The sequence below is a fragment of the Myxine glutinosa genome, chromosome 6, assembly GCF_964187855.1.
Source record: "Myxine glutinosa chromosome 6, kmMyxGlut1.1, whole genome shotgun sequence".
In the NCBI taxonomy this organism is placed as follows: Eukaryota; Metazoa; Chordata; class Myxini; order Myxiniformes; family Myxinidae; genus Myxine; species Myxine glutinosa.
In genome coordinates this window covers 148832285-148855009 of record NC_136266.1, presented here as the reverse complement: position 1 = coordinate 148855009, position 22725 = coordinate 148832285, and the positions used below count along the sequence as shown (strand labels likewise).

Genomic DNA, 22725 nt, shown 5'->3' with positions numbered 1-22725 from the left:
GCACGTCTCCCTCCACCACTGGTATCTGCCAATATCCCTTCCTCAGGTCAATGTTAGTAAAATACTTATCCCCACTGAGGTTCTGAAATAGATCACCGACCTGTCACTCTTGGCTCTGGATGAAATGCAGTGAAATGTTTAAGCTTCCGGTTCTCGACCCACCCAGTCTGTCCCATTCTTTTAATGAACGAAAATATTTTTTTTGCACTCTTTGCATCCCCTCTACCGTTTTCTCAAACCCTCCCCAAACCTGTTTTCTTGTTTTCCAGATGATAGATGCAGAGAGAGTTCGGGCTTATCTGCTGTCACTTCCTCCTCATCCTGCTGTCCCACTTTCTACTGTTCTTCCACCAACTCCCGCGTCTGCCCTCGCCCTGCTTTCCTCTCTGCTGAGGTTTTCTCCATGGCGTCGCCCATCAGCTTCAATCGCCCTTTCTCACACTTTCTTGTCTCCATACCATGATCCATCTGATGAGCCATTATGCTTTCCTCCCCTCGACTTCTCCTTTGATTCTCCTTCCTTATCACCCGGCGATGCGCGTCTTGCCGTTTCGTCAGAGATAGCGACGTTTCGGGCAAGGCGCCTTCGCCTAGAAAATCTTGTTCCAACCCCTTGCTCAACTCATCATCCATCCTCGACCACTCATTCTTCTTCACCATCTCACTGCTCCCCAGATTCATATATGCCCTGCTCTTCTTTGAAGTCCTCTAATCAATCCAACTTGAACTCGGATACCATTCCAGAATCCTTCCCTCTTCCTTCTGCTTCCTCTGTTCCTACTTCCTCATTTTCTTCCTCTTTATCATCAACATTGGAGCAGTCAACCTCTTCAGTCTGCTCACCTCAAATGAAAAAAACATCTGCACAGCATGCTCCTTATATGGGACAAGGTGAGAAGAAAGATTTTGGTCACTTTAACGAGAAAGTGTCTCAATGTTTTGCTGCAAGGTTTCGTGCAAGGAAATAAAAGACGAATCGGATTGTAGGTGGCGATTTGGCTTATACTTGGTCTCCCATGCTTGGTCTCCCATATTAATCCCATACTTGGTCTCCAATTCAATGTTTAAATGTGAAAAAATGCGAAAAGTGATAGGCTCGTTGAATGTAAGTTGTTTCAACGTTAGACTGGTTAGAGGACGGGTGGTTTGACAGGTTTGAACATGAACATGTAATAGTTAGACGGCCCCTTAGGAAATGTCATTGTACTTTTCAATGATATTAACTCTGGTAGACATTGGACACGTGTCACAGTGTTTAGGAAAAACGAAATAAGCCAACAAACCTGTATTCCAAAATGCACATTCAGATTTTATTTTATCGATTTTGGATCGAAAATTGTCACCATGGAAATTTTGATTGTGATGCTCCGTATGCACTCCGTTTGAGTGATTATATGTACAACTGTATCCACTATCCATGTACGTTGCACCTTGCTTTCACATTTGATCCTTTCACTTCCTCACGTTACACTTCCTCACGATTGTATATATGAATGATGCAAGTGAATACATCTCTTCAAGCTTTTCAGACTTCCTCTCGAATGATTGGACTGGCAGGATGACCTCGAGGTATGCACACCAGGGTGGCACTAAAAACCGAATGTTTCATAATTTTAGGTCTTTGGGTCTGGTTTTGTTTGATCCCATGAGAAAACACTCTTGGTAAATTTTCAGTGATCAAATCATATTTAGAGGTTGCTCATGGCCTCTAAAGTTTCTCTACTGGCATGGTCAATCCAACACGCACCGCGGTCTAACTCACTCGGCCACCGTGCTCCCCAATAATAATAATAATAATAACAGTAATAATAATAGGGTACGTTTTTGCTTTTTTCCTTTTCATCTTAACCCATTAAAGCCCACTGGCAACAATAGTTGCCAGTGATTTATGTTCATTTATTTTTTTTAATTCGCTTTTATTTTTTCTGTACCCAGCATTTTGTTATTTTGTTTTGTTCAGTGAAATATATACAATTATATACATATATATATATGGACTATACAGTGCATTCAGAAAGTATTCAGACCCCTTCACTTTTTTCACATTTTGTTATGTTGCAGCCTCATGCTGAAATCGTTTAAATTCATTTTACCCTCATCAATCTACACTCAATACCCCATAATGACAAAGAGAAAACAGGATTTTAGAAAGTTTTGCAAATTTATTAAAAAGAAAAAACTGAAATATCACATTGACATAAGTATTCATACCCTTTGCTATGACACTTGAAATTTAGCTCAGGTGCCTCCCATTTCTCTTGATCATCTTTGAGATGTTTCTACACCTTGATTGGAGTCCACCTGTGGTAAATTCAATTGATTGGACATGATTTGGAAAGGCACACACCTGTCTATATAAGGTCTCACAGCTGACGATGCATATCAGAGCAAAAACCAAGCCATGAGGTCGAAGGAACTGCCTGCAGAGCTCAGAGACAGGATTGTGTCGAGGCACAGATCTGGGGAAGCTTACAAAAAAAATCTCTTTTGCATTGAAGGTTCCCAAGAGCACAGTGGCCTCCATAATTCTTAAATGGAAGAAGTTTGCAACAACCAGGACTCTTCCTAGAGCTGGCCGCCCGGCCAAACTGAGCAATCGGGGGAGAAGGGCCTTGGTAAGAGAGGTGACCACTGACCAGGAACCCGATGGTCACTCTGGCTGAGCTCCAGAGATCCTGTGTGGAGATGGGAGAAACTTCCGGGACAACCATCACTGCATCACTCCACCGATCTGGGCTTCATGGCAGAGTGGCCAGACGGAAGCTTCTCCTCAGTGAAAGACACATGAAAGCCCGCTTGGAGTTTGCAAAAAAGCACCTAAAGGACTCTCAGACTGTGAGAAACAAGGTTCTGTGGTCTGATGAAACAAGATTGAAGTTTGGCCTCAATTTTAAGCATCATGTCTGGAGTAAACCAGGCACCGCTCATCACCTGCCCAATACCATCCCAACGGTGAAGCATGGTGGTGGCAGCATCATGCTGTGGGGGTGTTTTTCAGCAGCAGGGACTGGGGGACTGGTCAAGGTTGAGGGAACAATGAACGGAGCAAAGTACAGAGATATCCTTAATGAAAACCTGAAACAGATCGCTCAGGACCTCAGACTGGGCCGAAGGTTCACCTTCCAACAGGACAATGACCCTAAGCACACAGCCAAGACAACACAGGAGTGGCTTAGGGACAACTCTGTGAAGGTCCTTGAGTGGCCCCGCCAGAGCCCTGACTTGAACCCAATCGAACAACATCTCTGGAGAGACCTGAAAATGGCTGTCCACCAATGGTCCCCATCCAACTTGACAGAGCTTGAGAGGATCTGCAGAGAAGAATGGCAGAAAATCCCCAAATCCAGGTGTTCAAAGCTTGTCACGTCATACCCAAGAAGACTCGAGGCTGTAATCGCTGCCAAAGGTGCTTCAACTAAGTACTGAGTTAAGGGTCTGTATACGTATGTCAATGTGATATTTCAGTTTTCTCTTTTTAATAAATTTGCAAAACTTTCTAAAATCCTGTTTACTCTTTGTCATCATGGGGTATTGAGTGGAGATTGATGAGGGAAAAAATGAATTTGAACGATTTCAGCATAAGGCTGCAACATAACAAAATGTGAAAAAAGTGAAGGGGTCTGAATACTTTCTGAATGCACTATATATATATATACATAATTATACAATTATACATATATACCGGCGGTGAGCAACCCCTAAATATTATACGATTTGCATAAAATGTGTGATTTCTACAATAAATGGAACCACTTTGAATGGTAAGACCATAATTTTCATGTGTATGAAATTTGACCCCTACTTTAGTGCCACCCTAATGCACACTCGTCTCCAAGTTGTTTAGCTTGGGTTTGAATCCAGACCCAGTGAAAACTATCATCCCGGTGTTTCACAGGCAAGGTGATTCATCAAGGTGTGCCGTCCCTTTAAACGGGGGTCTTGTCTGTCGACATTCTCTGGTGGACGTTAAAGATCACACGGTGTTCTTCGCAAAGAGTAGGCGAGATATCATCGGCACCATGAACAAATTACAAATTCCTGCCCTATCCTACAGAGGGGTAACTGCATCAGTGCCCTCCCATGCCCCCACCAACCCCCAGCAGCGATGCAAACTTGCAATCACGTGCTGCACACAAAATGAAATCTCAAATGATAGAAAAACAAGTTTTATTATTTCCTAAAGTTTTGGCGTGGAAGATTGCTGATACCCAATGAAATGCTCGTCCATTGGGATTTTCCTTTCTCAATGCCCTTCAATTCACCATAGTAACTGCATGCAGAGTGAGACACATATCACACTTTGCCAGGAATGACTTTGCTCATGAAACGGATCTAAATTATACGGAAATAGGCATCGTTTTTAGGGGTTTCACTGAAGAAGAGGACACCTCTGTATTTCATAACGTGATTCTCATCCCAAGCCTCCCCAGAACATTTAGCTCCTGTACAACCTCAAACCCCCCCACGTGACGCTGTGGTTGCCGAGGCGAAGGGCCGGTGGGGGAGAGACGGGACGTGCGGGAAGATCAGTGACGACACAAAAGAAGCTCTAAAAGGTCTTCTTCGAGTTCGACACAGAGGTAAAATGTAGAATGATGGTATAAATGTGATGGCATGGGATGGCAAAATGATTCCCTGTGACAAAAGCCGTTTGAGTTGATTGTCCAGAACGGGTTTTATAGAATTGTGCTGAATGATCTCTTGTGCATCCATGTTCAATTGGTATGAGATCATAGGATAGGAGCTGTCTTCTAAGGTTACACAATTTGATTACTCAAAAATGTGCTCTGGTTTGTTTGTTTGTGAATAAAGTAGTTCAAAAGTTATCTGAAGTAAGCACTTGTCAAATTTTGTGGAATTTTGATCAGAGCTCGAATTGCTTTCTGCTTTTACTACTGTTGAAGCTGTTTCTTGATGCTTCAAAGTTTAAATGATTCAAATGTCCAAACAATTCACTCGATTATTCAGATTTATTTGAGGCAGATCCCACTCAAGGATATCCTAGCCTGGTGTTGGCTTAGCGGTTAGGGTGCCGGCTTGGGATCCTAGGATCCTGGGTTCGAATCCCGGTCGATCGCTGAATTAACACCAGGGGGGTTGACTCAGCCTGTTCATCCTTCTGAGGTCGGGAAATTGAGTACCAGTCCACTGGTAATTACTCCCGCCAGGGAGTAATGCATTCGATCGTGTCCGTCCGTGTGTGTGTGTGTGTGTGCGTATGTGTGTTCGTATGTTCGTGTGTTTGTGAATAAGATATCTGGAAAAGTTCTGAACGGATTTGGGTGAACGTTGGTGGGATGATTGCCCTTGGGATAAGGAAGAATTGATTAGTTTTTGGTGAAGCTCAGGATATTATTCCGGATCCAGAAAAAAAAATTGTGAATTTTTTGGGGAATTTTTTTTTCTGTTTTACTGCATTAAAGCTTTTATTCTTATTCTTAAATGATGTTTTTCTCCTCTAATTCCGAGATTTATCAAAATAAATTCTCTGACAGTTAGGGCTTACTTTCTTTCTCATTTATTGTTTTGGGGAGAGGGGATGTTAAACAAAACGTATTATTCCAACTTGACCCACGGCGGGAGTATGCGCTCTACTGAGTGGCGTTCTAGTTCCCTGTGTGTCTCAAGAGGCGACTAACAGGGTTGGTGGCAGGAAGAGCATCCGGCCATAAAACATTGCTTCAAAAAGGGGACCACGGTGTCCGAAAAAGGCCAACCCCCGCTCTGCAGGGGAAAAATGGTCTCTAAAGCCTCCAAAGGCCTCTCAAGGCTGTTCCAAAAAAAATCCCACTCAAGGATATCATGTAAATACGTTCATATAACTGTATACACTTACTTCAGAGATACAACGAATAGCACATTGCACACACGTCTTCAGCAGATCTGTCCTACAGGCAAATTTTAAACACGAGGATTTTATAGGGTTTACAATCAGACTGAATAATGTGATGTCCGGTCAATGGCACCACTACTGTATCTGGTTATTGTCTCCCCGTAAGCCAGAGAGATAATATGCTGGGAGACATGCGTTGTATCTGGTGTTGTCTGGGAAAGGAATTTGCTTAGCTCTGAGAAACGAAGCTACTCTGATTTCCCATTCGAGCCTGGTTCTCCCAATTGTCCATACAGTTTCAGAAACCCAGTTTATAATGTACGATGCCATTCATAGTCATCAATAGATGTATAAAGAATTATAATAAGTATTCTGATGAAGTGAACAATTAATGTGGAAGATGTCATTATGTTTTAAGTATTAATTTGGGATTCCGCAGGAGATAACTGTCCTACACTGTCCTCTCCTAGAAAGAGAGTTGCCTTGATGGCTGGAAGTAAGTAACCTTCCACACTACCTTGTCCTACTCCTGACACATTCTGAATTTTCTCTCGATTTTAGACTCCAGCCATCAAGAGGATGAGCCAGGAAAGGTGCGATCTGCAGCAGGAGTGCCTGGCGGTACCGGAGCAACCGGAGGACCTGCTTCTCGAGGGGTCACGGCATTGGAGAGGCAACGAGAAAGAGAGGAGAGACGGCGACGCAGATTGGAGAAAGCTAAAACCAGGAGCAGGAAGGGGAAAGCGCGCCGTGGGTCCGGCGGATATGGCGGAGCAGAACCGAGACAAGGATTGGGGGGATGTCTGACGGGAGTGGTTTTGTCGGAAGATGATTGGACGTTGTTTGAGAGATGGACAAAAATGAGGGAGAGAGAAGGACCATGTGGAAAAGAACACGAAGAACCTCAAGGGGAGATTGGAACAAATGTAAGTCTTGTTGTGAGAGAGAATGTAGGAGTAAAAGAGAACGAGTTGAAGGAAAAGAAGCAGAAAAACGAGGTTGAGAGAGAGGGGTTCGGGGAAGAGGTAGAAGAGGTTGGGTTTGATGGACAATGGGGAAACGAAAGGGAGCAAAAAGGGGATGTGCAAGAGGGAAAGGTGGATGGTGAAGTGATGGAGACCAGGAGTGAGGAGGGAACCTCTTTCTCCATTTTTCCTCATGAACCAGAGGAACTAAGTCATGTGACTCATGCTCTGTCGCGTTCTCAGGTAAGACCAATGTTACTACTTTTCATAACAAACTGCTACGAGCATTTTTCATTCCTAACAAGCAAACGTTTATAAATTTTATTTCTGAAAGTAAAGGCAGAGGGTTGAAGTTTGATGTGTTTGTGTTTCCTCAAGCTCGGTCTCGGAAAGCATGGATGGTTCTTCCACTTTCTCGAGCTAATTTACTTCTCACAACATTGTTAACGGTGATAATTTGTCATTAGTGTTTATACTACAAAGGAAAGAGAAACACATTGGTTCATCTACTAAAAAAAAATACACCACATCTTTTGCCACAGGTCGCTGATCCTCTCCCTCCTGCCCTACCTCTCACTCCACGGGGTCGAGGTGCTGGCTATGGGCTCGGTGAATTGGGAGAGAGGTGAGCTCTGAACCCAGTTGGGATTGGGGCAATACAGGAACTGATATGGCACAACTTCTGTACATATTAGTAAAAGGAGGTGTGTGTATATGTGTGTGTGTGTGTGTGTGTGTGTGTGTGTGTGTGTGTGTGTGTGTGTGTGTGTGCGTGCGTGCGTGTGTGGCATTGTGTGCCTGGCCGTGCTACAGTAACTCATGTGTGGCCTGACCGTGCTACGGTAACATGTACACTATCGTTCAAAAGTTTTAGAACACCTCAATTTTTCCAGTTTTTATTGAAATTGAAGCAATTCAAGTCCAGTGAACAACCTGAAATGGTACAAAGGTAAGCAGTAAACTGCTCGAGGTTAAAAAAAAAAGTTTAGGTTTGTAAAAACGGGAAAATAATGTAAGTTGCAGTTATATTGTAAAGAAAAAAAAAGGCCTTCTTCAGGGAACAAGTAACGGGTTAACAACTTACAGCTGTTCTGCAGCAATGTAAGTAAATTGAGCCTTGAAAGTTGATGCAAACAATTCCTAAAGGTGTCCCAACCTCTGCTGATTACTTGATTACAAACCCCCTGTCTGTATGAAAGCAGTATTCGAACAGACTGTTATTACACCCTCCGAAGCATTATTTGGACAATATTGCACTACAGGAAGTTGTATATTGCTGTCATAATGGCGAGAAAAAGGCAATTAACAAAGGAAGACAGACAAACCATTATAACCCTTAAAAGTGTAGGTCTTTCCTTTGGAGAAATTGCACAGAAAGCCAAGGTGTCAGTGAGTACAGTTTCCGACGCCATCAAAAGGCACTTGGAAACTGGAGGAAACTCTGACAGGAAGAGGTCTGGCAGACCCAAAGCCACAACAGAATCCGAAGACAAGTTTCTGAGAGAAGACAAGTCTTATTTTTGTGCATATAAGATTGTTCACGGTTCTGTTTAAATATTATTTAAATATGTTTAACCTATCCCCTTCAGTGTTTTACTCAGTGGTATTTTACAACACGCTGTTTTTCTTCCTATTTAAAAGGCTTTTCTCAATTTCCTCTCCAACTCATTCCACTTCAAAAAAAAAAAATTCAATATCTTATACGTCTCCCTCACTACATGGTCTAAATTCACATTCATTCCATCCATCCTCCATCGTTCTGAATCGGATTGCTAACTTGAAAATCACAACAAACCCACTTTGTTTTCAATGTTCGTCTTTCATTAATCATCCACTTTCTAAACTCCCCTCTTGCCCCTCCCATCCAAATCCCCCCCCTTGCACCTACACTCCTAAACTCCCCCCTTGCCCCTCCACTCTTAAACTCCCCCCTTGCCCCTCCACTCCTGAACTCCCCCCTTGCACTTCCCCTCCTAAACTGCCCCCTTGCCCCTCCCCTCCAAATCCCCCCCTTGCCCCTCCACTCCTGAACTCCCCCCTTGCCCTTCCCATCCTAAACTCCCCCCTTGCCCCTCCCCTCCAAATCCCCCCCCTCACCCCTACACTCCTAAACTCCCCCCTTGCCCCTCCACTTCTAAACTTCCCCCTTGCCCCTTCCCTCCTAAACTCCCCCCTTGCCCCTCCCCTCCTAAACTCATCCCTCACTCCTCCCCTTCAAAACTCCCCCTCAACCCCTCCCATTCAAATCTCCCCCCATACCATTCCTCTCCAATTCTCCCTCCTCCCCCCTCCTCCTCAAAGCTGCCTCCTCCCCACTTCGTCTCCCTTCTATCTCATACCTCCACCCCCCCCAACCTTCTACTTTCCTCTGCCCCCCCTCAAACAACCCCTCACTGTGCCTCATCCTTTCACCATCAAACCTTTCGTCCTCCTCATCCTTCCCTTTCTTGGAACTCTTCTGCAATCTCTGACACACTATCAACTGCTCTCCCTACCTCCCCCTCTCATCCTTCATCTTACCCTACTCCTCCCCTCCCCTGTCCTGTACCCGATGCTCCCCCTCTCTCTTCATTAACGGTATGGATCTCAAACATCCGGGGCCTTCGCTCAAACCTGACTGATCTCTCCATACAGGTTGCTTCTGACAATCCAGACTTGATCTGCTTAACAGAGACTTTCCTCCTTCAAGATGTCTCTGATTCCTTAATATCTCTTCCTGGTTACTCCCTCCTCCGGTATGATAGACCTGAGCCTCGGCCTTGTGGTGGGGTGGCTATCTTTATCAAAAACTCTCTTCCTCACTCTCCCTGCACTGCCCTCTCTCCTCCTCACCCCCAGGAGTACCTCTGGCTACGGCTTCCTCTCCGCTCCCACCTTTTGTTCATACTAGGGCGTGCCCGTACGTGGGTGCAAAAAAACATGCGTGCAAACAACAACAACAAAAAAAAACTTTGAAACCACGTGGCAGTAACGACCACAGAACCCCCCCCTCTATTTACATGAAATGGTTTGGTCCATTCGCAAAGCCAAAGCGAACGGCTTGCGAGTACGGTAGAACCCCCCCCTCTATTTACATGAAATGGTTTGGTCCATTCGCAAAGCCAAAGCGAACGGCTTGCGAGTACGGTGACCATACCTTGGGAACCACTTGTCCGATTAATTTCAAACCTTGAAAAGGCACATCCTCGGGTCCCCAGCAATATACCTGGCAAGTTTCAAGTATATCGGACCCGTGGTTGTCGAGAAACAGCGGTCACAGACAAACACACACACACACACACACACAGACACACACACATACACACAGAGATTACTGGAATTATAGATAGATGTGTTCTGTACCGTCCCCCAAACAGTGATGACTCCATCTACATTTCACTGTCTGACAACATGGACCAACTTCTATCCACTCATCCCAACTCTCTCTTCCTCATATGTGGTGACTTCAACTGTCATCATGCCACCTGGTTGGGTGTGGGTTCCTCTCTCACCAGTCATGGCACCTCAGCAAAGGACTTCTGTGACTCACTGGGATTGACACAATCTGTCAATTTCCCGACCCGGATCTCAGCCAATGGAGTATCTTCTCTTCTAGACTTGGTTATGACAAACTTCCCTGCTAATGTCTGCTGCTCTTCTTCTGCTCCAATCGGTTCTTCTGATCATGTGCTTGTCAAAGTGGACATCTCTCTGGCCATTCTCAGAGAGCCTCCTCAGCGTCGACGAGTCTGGCATTTCACTCAGGCCGACTGGGATGGTCTTCAAGCAGCCATCAATCGTCTGAATTGGTCTCCCATCTCCACTGCCTCTGACATCAATTCTTCCTGGGAATTCTTCCAAAGCAAACTGATCTCTCTCATGCACAGATTTATCCCATCTCGCCTTCAGTTGTCTTACCCTTCCTCCCGTCCATGGTACACTGAATCTTGTGGTGAGGCAGTTGCCCTGAAACAACTTGCCTTTGCCTCTTGGAAGGCTAATCCAACTGAAGGCAATCTCAGTTCCTTCCACCAAGCTCGGAACAAGTGTGTGTCTACCCTCAGGAGTGCCAGGAAGCACTATCTCTCCTCACTCAAGAATGAACTCTCAAACCTGTCTCCTCCCTCCAAATCCTGGTGGCGTCTGGTCAAATCAGTTTCTGGTGTTTGTTCCCCCTCCATCCCCTCCCTTACCTCAAATGGCCATACAGTTGACATCGCACGTGACAAAGCCGAATGCCTCAACTCTGTGTTTGCCTCAAAATCCTTAGTCCCAAACCCATCTCTCTCTGTTCCCACCTTTCCCAGTCGAACCCAACTGCTCCTGGACTCTGTGTCCTTCTCTCCTGACAAGGTGGAGGAGTTTTTGTCAAACCTCGACTCTGATTCTGCAACTGGACCAGACGGCATCAGCCCACGGGTCCTAAAATCCTGCTCCGCCGCTCTATCTCAACCTCTCTCTGTTCGTTTCACCCTATCTTTTGCTCAAGGTCATCTGCCAGCATCCTGGAAATCAGCAAACATTACCGCTTTACACAAAAAAGGTGCAAAAACAGATCCTTGCAACTACAGACCAATCAGCCTGCTCCCAATTATCAGCAAAGTCATGGAATCCATCATTGCTTCGGATATGAAATCTTTCCTCTTCTCCAATGGCTTGATCTCTGATCATCAATTTGGTTTCAGACCAGGTCACTCTACTCTGGACATGCTGCTTCTGCTGTCTCAACGATGGATGGAGGTCCTCAATGCCAAACAGGAAATCAGAGCTGTCTCCCTTGACATATCACGTGCCTTCGATACGTTCTGGCACCCAGCTCTGCTCACCAAACTCTCCTCCTATGGTATCCATGGAAATCTCCATGCATGGCTTGCGGACTTCCTCTCTGGTCGTAGTCAACATGTGGCCCTGAATGGATTTCTCTCATCTCCCCTTCCTGTTCAGGCTGGAGTTCCCCAAGGCAGTGTGCTTTTTCTGGTCTTTATCAATGATCTCTCCGACTCTCTGGAAAATCCTCTCTCTGCCGCTCCATTCCTCTTCCCTCAGATTGGCAGTCTGCAGCCTCCTCACTCTCTGAAGACCTGGACAAAATCACAGACTGGTCAAACAAGTGGAACATGTCTTTCAATCCTGACAAATCTCACACTCTTACTATGTCTCTCCGAAAAGATCGACTGGACAACCCTCCCATCTACTTTCTCAACAATCCTCTCCAAGAAGTTCTGTCGCTCAAGCTTTTGGGTCTCACTATCTGTCATGATCTTTCTTGGGAAAACCACATTTCCAAGCTGGCCTCCAAAGCCAGTCGCCGACTGGGCATCCTCCGTCGTGCGAAGTCCTTGCTAGGCACACCTGAGCTCCTCACCACATACAAGGCTTTCATCCGCAGCTCAATGGAATACTGTTGTCCCCTATGGGCTGATGGGCTGGTGCTCCTGCCTCACACCTGGCTCAGCTTCACGCTGTTGAATCCAAAGCTTTCAGAATCATTGGAATCTCCCGCGATGAAGCTATCTCTGAGGGCCTTTCACTCACTCACCGCAGGCAGGTAGGTGGTCTTTCTGTCTTCTACCGACTCCTCTCCGGCCTTGCTACCCCAGCTCTCTCTGTGCTTTGTCCCCCAAATATTCCTACAGGTCGCACAAGATCTGCCAGCCACCCTCTGATGGTTAAACTGCTGAAATCTCGGCTCTCTGCTCACCTTCACTCTTTCATTCCTCTTTTCTCCCGCCTCTGGAACAAACTCCCACACTCACCTCAATCACACTCCTCCCTCCAGGTCTTTAAAACAGCTGTTCACCACCATCTCTTATCTTCCCCCATCCAAAACCTTGATCTTTTCTACCCCCACTAATTCACCCCAGATCAACCTTGTTTGAAATTCCAACTTCTTTCCTGGAAGTCCTGGCAGTGTCCATATGTTTTATACCTCTCCCACCCCCCCCCCCCCCCTTCCCATGCCTCCCCCCCAAAGCCCTCTCCCTCCCACAATTCTCTCGATGTCTCCATGTCTCTCGGTCCCTGCTCTCAAATGTTGTGTTTGTGTCCTTCCCCCTCTCTCCCCATCTTGTCTACCGCTCCCGATGTTATTTGTTTTATGTGTCTGTTTGTCTTTCTGTGTGATTAATGTTCGCTCTTTCACGAGCCTCGATCTTGTATACAACAACAACAAAAAAAAAGAAAAAAAAAAGTCAACAGCTTGCGTGATAGGCGGCTCACAGGACAACAGCTTCAAGCACAGCTTAACACTGGTCGAAGTAAGCAAGTCTCAGTTTCAACTGTGAAGAGAAGACTTTGAGCTGCAGGTTTGACAGGTCGAGTGGCAGTAAGAAAGCCATTGATAAGATGGCAAAATCAGAAAAAGAGGCTTCCCTGGGCCATGAAGCACCGCCAGAGGACGACTGAAGACTGGAAGAAGGTCTCATGGACCGATGAATCAAAATTTGAAATCTTTGGTTCATCACGCAGGGTTTTTGTATGCCATCGAGTAGGCGAAAGGATGGTTCCTCAGTGTGTGACACCAACTGTCAAACATGGAGGAGGAAGCGTGATGGTCTGGGGCTCTTTTGCTGGATCCAGAGTCGGCGACTTCACAGAGTGACTGGCAACCTTAACCAAAAGGGCTACCACATCATTTTGCAGCGCCATGCAATACCCTCTGGTATACGCCGAGCTCTCTTTTTTTTTTTTTTTTTTTTTTTTTTTGTATACTGAATCGAGGCTCGTGAAACAGCTAACATTTACTTCACAAACAAATCGACCAGACAAACAAAATACACAAAAAGAGGGAGCGGCAGACAAGATGGGGAGAAAAGGGGAAGCACACAAACACAACATCCGAGAGCAGGGAGATGTGTGGAAGGGAGAGGGCCCGGGGGGAGGAGGCATGGGAAGGGGGGGTGGGGGGGGTGGGGAGGGAGAAGTATAAAGTACAAGGACACCAAGGACTTCCAGGACAGAAGTTGGTATTTCAAAAAGTGGAATTGGGGTGAAATTAGCGGGGGTAGAAAAGATCAAGGTTTTGGATGGGGGGAGATAAGAGATGGTGGTGAACAGCTGTTTTAAAGACTTGGAGGGTGGAGTGGGATTGAAGAGAGTGCGGGAGTTTGTTCCAGAGGCGGGAGAAAAGAGGAATGAAGAAGTGAAGGTGAGCAGAGAGTCTTGATTTTGGCAGTTTAACCAAAAGAGGGTTGCAGGCAGATCTTGTGCGACCTGTAGGAATATTTGCGGGACAGAGCCCAGAGAGAGCTGGGGGGGCAAGGCCAGAGAGGAGTCGGTAGAAGACGGAAAGACCACCAACCTGCCTGCGGTGAGTGAGTGAGAGGCCCTTGGAGTTAGCTTCATCGTGGGAGATTCCAATGATTCTGAATGCTTTGGTTTCAACAGCGCGAAGGCGAGCTAGGTGTGAGGCAGGAGCACCAGCCCAGAGGGGAGAGCAGTATTCCATTGAGCTGCGGATGAAAGCCTTGTATGTGGTGAGGAGCTCAGGTGTGCCAAGGAAGGACTTCGCACGACGGAGGATGCCCAGTCGGCGACTGGCTTTGGAGGCCAGATTTGAAATGTGGTTTTTCCAGGAAAGATCATGGCAGATAGTGAGACCCAAAAGCTTGAGTGACAGAACTTCTTGGAGAGGGTTATTCAGAAAGTGGATGGGAGGGTTGTCCAGTCGGTCTTTTCGGAGAGACATCGTAAGAGTGTGAGATTTGTCAGGATTGAAAGACATGTTCCACTTGTTTGCCCAGTCTGTGATTTTGTCAAGGTCTGCAGAGAATGAGGAGGCTGCAGACTGCCGATCTGAGGGATGAAGAATGGAGCGACAGAGAGTAGAGTCGTCAGCAAAGAGATAGAGAGGATTTTCAAGAGAGTCAGAGAGATCATTGATGAAGACCAGAAAAAGCATGGGCCCAGAACACTGCTTTGGGGAACTCCAGCCTGAACAGGAAGAGGAGATGAGAGAAACCCATTCAGGGCCACACATTGACTACGACTAGAGAGGAAGTCCGCCAGCCATGCGTGGAGATTTCCATGGATACCAAAAGAGGAGAGTTTGGTGAGCAGAGCGGGGTGCCAGACTGTATCGAAGGCATGTGATATGTCAAGGGAGACTGCTCTAATTTCCTGTTTGGCATTGAGGACCTCCATCCATTGTTGAGAAAGCAGAAGCAGCATGTCTAGAGTGGAGTGTCCAGGTCTGAAACCAAATTGATGATCAGAGATCAAGCCATTGGAGAAGAGGAAAGATTTCATATCTGAAGCAATGATGGATTCCATGACCTTGCTGATAATTGGGAGAAGGCTGATTGGTCTGTAGTTGCTGGGATCTGTTTTTGCACCTTTTTTGTGCAAAGCGGTGATGTTGGCTGATTTCCAAGCAGATGGAAGATGACCTTGAGCAAAAGAGAGGGTGAAGAGAACAGAGAGAGGGAGTGAAAGAGCGGAAGAACATGATTTTAGGACCCGTGGGCTGATGCCGTCAGGTCCAGTTGCAGAATCAGAGTCGAGGGTTGACAGACACTTTTCCACCTTGTCAGGAGGAAAGGACACAGAGTCCAGGAGCAGCTGGGTACGACTGGGTACGGTGGGTACAGAGAGGGATGGGTTTGGGACACAAGATTTAGAGGCAAACACAGAGTTGAGGCATTCGGCTTTTTCACGTGCGGAGTCAGCCGTGTGGCCATTTAAGGTGAGGGAGGGGATGGAGGGGGAACAAACACCAGAAACAGATTTTACCAGATGCCACCAGGATTTGGAAGAGGGAGACAGATAAGAGAGTTCGGTCCTGAGGACGGAGAGATATTGTTTCCTGGCTCTCCTGAGGGTGGACACACACTTGTTTCGGGCTTTGTGAAAGGAAATGAGATTTCCTTCCGTTGGATTTGCTTTCCAGGAGACGAAAGCAAGTTGTTTCTGGGCAATAGCCTCACCACAAGATTCCGTGTACCATGGACGGGAGGAAGGGTATGACAACTGAAGACGAGAAGGGATAAATCTGTGCATGAGAGAGAGCAATTTACTTTGGAAGAATTCCCAGGATGAGTTGATATCAGAGGCAGTAGAGATGGGAGACCAGTCCAGATGATTGATGGCTGCTTGAAGACCGTGCCAGTTGGCCTGAGTGAAATGCCAGACTCGTCGACGCTGAGGAGGCTCTCTGAAAATGGTCAGAGAGATGTCCACTTTAACAAGCACATGATCAGAAGAGCCGATTGGAGCAGAAGAAGAGCAGCAGACATTTTCAGGGAAGTTAGTCATAACCAAGTCCAGAAGAGAAGATTCTCCGTTGACTGAGATCCGGGTTGGGAAATTGACAGATTGTGTCAGTCCCAGTGAGTCACAGAAGTCCTTTGCTGAAGAGCCATGGCTGGTGAGAGAGGTACCCACCCCCAGCCAACTGGCATGGTGACAGTTGAAATCACCACATATGAGGAAGAGAGAGTTGGGATGGGTAGATAGAAGTTCGTCCATATTATCAGACAGCGAGATGTAGATGGAGTCATCACTGTTTGGTGGACGGTACAACATGCATATGAACAAAAGGTGGGAGCGAAGGGGTAGCCGTAGCCAAAGGTATTCCTGGGGGTGAGGTGGAGAGAGGGCAGTGCAGGGCGAGTGAGGAAGAGAGTTTTTTATAAAGATAGCAACCCCACCTCCAGGACGAGGCTCAGGTCTATCATACCGGAGGAGGGAGTAACCTGGGAGAGATACCAAGGAATCAGAGACATCATGAAGGAGGAAGGTTTCTGTTAAGCAGATCACGTCTGGTTTGTCAGAAGCAACCTGTATGGAGAGATCAGTTAAGTTTGAGCGAAGGCCCCAGATGTTTGAGGTCCATACTGTTAAGGAAGAGGAAGGGGGAGCATCGGATACAGAACAGGGGGGGGGGGGGGGGGGAGCGGTAGGGCAGGATGTGGAAGAGGAGGAAGAGGTAGGGAGAGCTGTTGCAGGTGTGTCAGAGATTACAGAATAGCTTGGAGAAAGGGAAGAATGGGGCGGACAAAAGGTTTGATGGTGTTTGGGTGAGGCGCAGTGAGGTGTTATTTGAGGAGGGGGAAGAGTGAGGCAGAAGGTTGAGGAAGATGAAGGTGAAAGTTGGAAGGGGGAAGAAGCGGGGAGGGCGCTTTGAGGAGGAGGGGTGAGAGGGGAGTCTAGGAGGGGAGGAGTGAGGGAGAGTCTCGGCGGGGAGGAGTGTGGGGGGAGTTTAGGAGGGAAGGGGCAGGGTGGGAGATTTGAAAGGGATGGGTGTTTGGGAAGATTTGGGGGGGAGGGGCAAGGGGGAAGATTTGACAGAGATGGGTGATGGGGAAGATTTGGAGGGGAGGGGTGAGATTGGATTTTGAAATCGCCTTGTTTAGCTCTCGCCTTGTTTGCCTTGTTTAGCTCTTTCACGAGCCTCGATTATGTATACCAAAAAAAAAAAAAAAAAAATTGGTCAGGGGTTCATCCTACAGCAAGATAATGACCCTAAATACACCTCCAAGCTATGTCAAAACTACCTTCGAGGAAAAGAACAAGACGGAAGGCTTCAAATCATGGAATGGCCAGCACAGTCTCCAGACTTAAACTCCATCGAGCTGGTTTGGGATGAACTGGACAGAAGGGTGAAAGCAAAGCAACCTACAAGTGCAACACATTTGTGGGAACTTCTGCAACAGTGTTGGGAAGAACTTCCCGAACAATATTTGATTTCCATTGCAGAAAGAATGCCACGAGTGTGTTCGGCGGTTATATCTGCAAAAGGTGGCTACCTTGCTGAGTTAAAAATTTTAATTAAATTTTGTTAAACAAAATGATTCTATGATTTATTTTTATCTCCAATTGTTTATTTGTTCTATGCTTAATTTCAGAGTACATCGAGACATTAAACTGCGTAAATTTCAATAACAACTGGAAAAATTGAGGTGTTCTAAAACTTTTGACTAGTGGTGTATGAATTTGATGGTGTTTACCCCTATAAAATGTTTTCTTGTCTATATGTCTTTTGATCTCCAAGATAGTTCCATGAATAGTTTCCAGTGGGATGGACCAGATAAAGTTGGTCCAATCGCCTTGTTTTTCCAGTTCCAAATGATGTTCTCTTATTTTTTGACAATAGTGACAACCTTAAACTGCCCATCACAATTGGGATCAGCAGGTAACACAAATCAGTATAATTAATTGGAGGTCCACTAAAAGTGGGATTTGAAAGAAGGAATACATTTTCTAGCTCAAAGCCAACAATGGATACTTCTCCTTCAAAGGCATTGGAGGTTATTACGAGAGGCTGAGGGCATTTGCCACCTATATTACCTTCCCCCAATGGAGAGGGCCCAACGGGTGTTTTTGCCAAGAAGTCTTCTCCAGACTTCATTACATTCAGGACAGACAATCTATCATCCTGTTTTCCCCTACATCTCATCCACAGTGTACTTTCATCACCCACACTACTTCACGAATGGCTGCCGGCACGACCCCTGACCATCAGTGAAATGGCGACTTTGCAGCGTGATCTTGGCTTGGGGTCACCAATGGCGCTCTCCCCCCCTTGATCTTTTCGTTTTCTCTATTTATCCTTGGGCTATTCTTCTGTCTCACTCAGTCTATACCAAAACATTGGTTTGGATTTCCTAATTATTTTTTAATAAAATTCATTCTTTTTGAGGTTTTCACAATTCATTGGAGTTTTAGTGAAGAAACAACTTCATTTGGAGTGTCTTGATTACCTTTGTTTCTCCATGTAACTTACAATGAAATGAGAGATTTGTCCTGTCGTGATGTATTACTGCAATAAGCAATGGGAAACCAATCTTTGAGATAATGGGGTATTATGTGTCGAGGAGTGACAAAAAATCTCAATTTAATCCATTTCCAATTCAAGCTGTAACACAACAAAATGTGAAAAAAAGTCATGGGGTGTGAATAGTTTCTGAAGGCACTGTGTATAAAGCTCATTCTGAGGATTCACTGACTGACTGACTGATATTAATGTTCGGTCCCTTCCGGGTGAGGTACAAAGCTGAAATTTTGCATGCCGACAGACATCAAAGCCAATACACCAGGAAAAATCACAGAACCGTCTGAAAACGTCTGTAAATGAAAATTTATGTAAAAAACTGTAAAAGCGTCCGTAAACAAAAAAAATACTTAATCGATATCTAGCATTTGAAAATTGGAATTTCTATAACTCTAAACTGTGACATAAAAACCTCAATGAAAATTAAATTCAAAAACCATAAACTGTTAAAAAAAAAAAAAAAAAAACCTCAATCGATATCTAGCATTTGAAAATTGGAATTTCTATAATTCTAAACTGTTAAATAACAGAACCGATAGTCTATCAATGACGTAGCTGGGCTTGCTTGATACTTTAGTTGAAGAGGATAGTATAACCTGGGTGGGGATACCAGTTAGCAAATAATGTAAGTATTAAATTTACCTGTACCACCTTCAGTCAAACATCAGGTATTGACAGCAGGCTCCTGAAGGGCTTGGTCAAAAACTTACCCAGTCTGAATGTTGCTATATCCGGTCAATGGCGAAATTGCAAATGGGGAATCCGCGAATGTCACGGATGGAAACCCTTACGTCATTTCCTCATTCTGTTTTAAACTCAATATCTCTGTATTTTCATTCCAAACACCATCATACATCATTCCAATCAGAAATTAATTCTAAAGTGTTAATATATCAAAATATAACGTGAAATCACGATTGTATTGCGATATTGTCAAACCAGCGAACTTGCACCTCTGTATCTCCGAAAGCACTGAATGGAAAAAATTGAGACATGGCTCATTGTAAAGAACTCTCCATGGGGATTAAAATATGTTAATGATGATGTCATAGGTGCCTCCATTATGACGTCATAATTCGACAAATACAAAACTTCATCCGATCAAGATGAAATTTCTTGAGCAGAATCTAGGAACAAATTAGTGGAGGAAAAAATAATAATGATGACGTCATCGGTCACGTGGTTTGGCCGCCATATTTGTTGCAACACAAAAGCCTTAAAAACCACTGAAAATACATCCTGGCGAGGGTTTTTTTTTTTTTTTTGTTGTATACTGAATCGAGGCTCGTGAAAGAGCTAACATTTATTTCACAAACAAATCAACCAGACAAACAAAATATACAAAAAGAGGGAGCGGAAGACAAGATGGGGAGAGAAGGGGAAGCACACAACCACAACATTTGAGAGCAGGGAGAAGTGTGGGAGGGAGAGGGCTTGGGGGCAGGAGGCGTGGGAAGGGGAGGGGGGGGGGGGGGGAGAGGTATAAAACACAAGGGGATAGCGGGGGTAGAAAAGATCAAGGTTTTGGATGGGGGAGGATAAGAGATGGTGGTGAACAGCTGTTTTAAAGACCTGGAGGGTGGAGTGGGATTGAAGAGAGTGAGGGAGTTTGTTCCAGAGGTGGGAGAAAAGAGGAATGAAGGAGTGAAGGTGAGCAGAAAGTCTTGATTTTGGCAGTTTAACCATAAGAGGGTTGCAGGCAGATCTTGTGCGACCTGTAGGAATATTTGGGGGACAGAGCCCAGAGAGGGCTGGAGGGGCAAGGCCAGAGAGGAGTCGGTAGAAGACGGAAAGACCACCAACCTGCCTGCGGTGAGTGAGCGAAAGGCCCTTGGAGTTAGCTTCATCGCGGGAGATTCCAATGATTCTGAACGCTTTGGTTTCAACAGCGTGAAGACGGGCTGGGTGTGAGGCAGGAGCACCAGACCAGAGGGGAGAGCAGTATTCCATGGAGCTGCGGATGAAAGCCTTGTATGTGGTGAGGAGCTCAGGTGTGCCAAGGAAGGACTTCGCATGACGGAGGATGCCCAGTCGGCGACTGGCTTTGGAGGCCAGATTTGAAATGTGGTTTTCCCAGGAAAGATCATGGCAAATAGTGAGACCCAAAAGCTTGAGTGACAGAACTTCTTGGAGAGGATTATTCAGAAAGTGGATGGGAGGGTATTCCAGTCGGTCTTTTCGGAGAGACATCGTAAGAGTGTGAGATTTATCAGGATTGAAAGACATGTTCCATTTGTTTGCCCAGTCTGTGATTTTGTCCAGGTCTGCAGAGAGTGAGGAGGCTGCAGACTGCCGATCTGAGGGATGAGGAATGGAGCGACAGAGAGTAGAGTCGTCAGCAAAGAGATAGAGAGGATTTTCAAGAGAGTCAGAGAGATCATTGATGAAGGGTTTGCAATCTCTGATTGCTCTTACTTGTTATTACTTGTAATAGCGTGGCTCAGCTCGCTCCGCTTACCTCACTACACGTCGTCGCCACCCAGGCACGGGCTGTTTAAATTGAGGATAATGACCTGACTAAATTTTAGTTGCCGTGTTGTCGTGGTTTACACCAATCATAATGCAAACATTTATTTCGTACAAATTTATTTGTAATATTGGTGATATTATTTATTTGTAATCAAAAAATATCCAAGTGGTGTAAAGCTCTAAATGATCGAGTGTCGAAGCTGTCTAATCGATCTGAAGGGTGTACGTGATCGAAATGGCGTTAATGTCTAAGCCAAAGGGGTCGAAAGGGACTTAAGAGGTGTAAAAGCTTAAAGGGTAGAAAAGGCTGGGAGGGTGACGGGATCTAAAGGTGTCTGATGTATTGAAAGGATCTTAAAGGTAGAAGTGTTCTTAAGGGTTTTGGGGGTCTTCAGGATCTTGGGGTTGAATGGGTCTAAAGGGTCTTATGGGTATTCAGGGTCTTTTGGGACTTTTTTTGTCTTTTGGGTATTTTGGATATTTTGCGTCGATGGGGTCTTCGTGTTCTTTAATGGTCTTCAGGATATTTTGGGTCTTTGGGGTATTTTTGGACTTTAGGGTCTTCACAGTGTTTTGGGTCTTCAGGGTCTTTTGGGCCTTTTGGATATTTTGGGTTTTCAGGGTCTTTTGAGGCTTTTTGGATATTTGGGGTCTTCAGGGTCTTTTGTATCTTTGTGGTCTTTCAGTTATTTTGGGTCCTCTGGACCTTTTGAGTCGTTAAAGGTCTTCGGGGTCTTTTGGGTCTTCATGGTCTTTTGGGGGTGTTGGTGGTCTTAAGGGTCTTCAAAGGTGTAAGGGATGTCAACAGTCGAAAGGGTTGAAAGGTATATTCCAACAATACGTAATTAATAGACGTACATAATGAATCGACCGGATGCAACCGGCGTTCAAACAGTACGTAATTAACAGACACATAATCATAGCTTCATGGCTTCACTGGGGTCTTTGGGGACTTTTGTATATTTGGGGTCTTCCGGTTATTTTGGGTCCTCTGGGTCTTTTGAGTCTTTGAGGATCTTCGGTGTCTTGGTGTTCTGAAGGCTCTTGGGGGACTTAAAGGGTATTTAAAGGTCTAAGGGATCTCAGCAGTCTAAAGGGTCGAAAGGTATATTCCAACAACACTTAATTAATTGACATACCAAATTAATAGACAGGATGAAACTGGCATTCAAACAATACATAATTAATAGACACTGAATCACAGCTTCACGGCTTTACTGGGGTCTTCGGGGACTTTTGTTTCTTTAGGGTCTTCCAGTTATTTTGCGTTCTTTGGGGCTTTCGAGTCTTTAAGGGTCTTCGGCGTTTTCAGGGTCTTTTGGGTCTTCGTGGTCTTTCAGGGTTTTGGTGGTCTTAATGGTCTTGGGGACGTAAAGGGTCTTCAAAGGTCTAATGGATGTCAGCAGTCAAAAGGGTCGAAAGGTATATTCCAACAATCCGTAATTAATAGACGTACAGAATTACCAGACAGGAAGCAACCGGCGTTCAAACAGTGCGGTATTAATAGACACATAATCACAGCTTGACGGCTTCACTGACTGATGACTGATGGACGGAGGAACGTACAGTTTCCTGGACCATGTTTTTCGGTTACATATATATATATATATATATATATATATATATATATATATATATATATATATATATATATATATATATATATATATATATATATATATATAACTGTAAGAAATAGTAGAAACTCC

The 22725-nt window shown here is 45.2% G+C and overlaps 1 protein-coding gene across 7 annotated transcripts in view; it reads left to right on the top strand.

Moving 5' to 3' along the window:
- The window catches only part of LOC137416936 (uncharacterized), a 52869-nt gene extending 34156 nt beyond the window's left edge, over window positions 1–18713 (top strand). For all 7 annotated transcript variants that reach the window (XM_078780681.1, XM_078780684.1, XM_078780682.1 and 4 more), the window contains 5 exons: window positions 270–891; window positions 4422–4580; window positions 6395–7041; window positions 7341–7423; window positions 18179–18713. In XM_078780681.1, the coding sequence (XP_078636807.1) occupies window positions 270–891; window positions 4422–4580; window positions 6395–7041; window positions 7341–7423; window positions 18179–18302 (1635 nt within the window). In that variant the 3' untranslated portion in view covers window positions 18303–18713. The remainder of the gene's footprint in view (window positions 1–269; window positions 892–4421; window positions 4581–6394; window positions 7042–7340; window positions 7424–18178) is intronic.
- Window positions 18714–22725: the final 4012 nt, after the last annotated feature.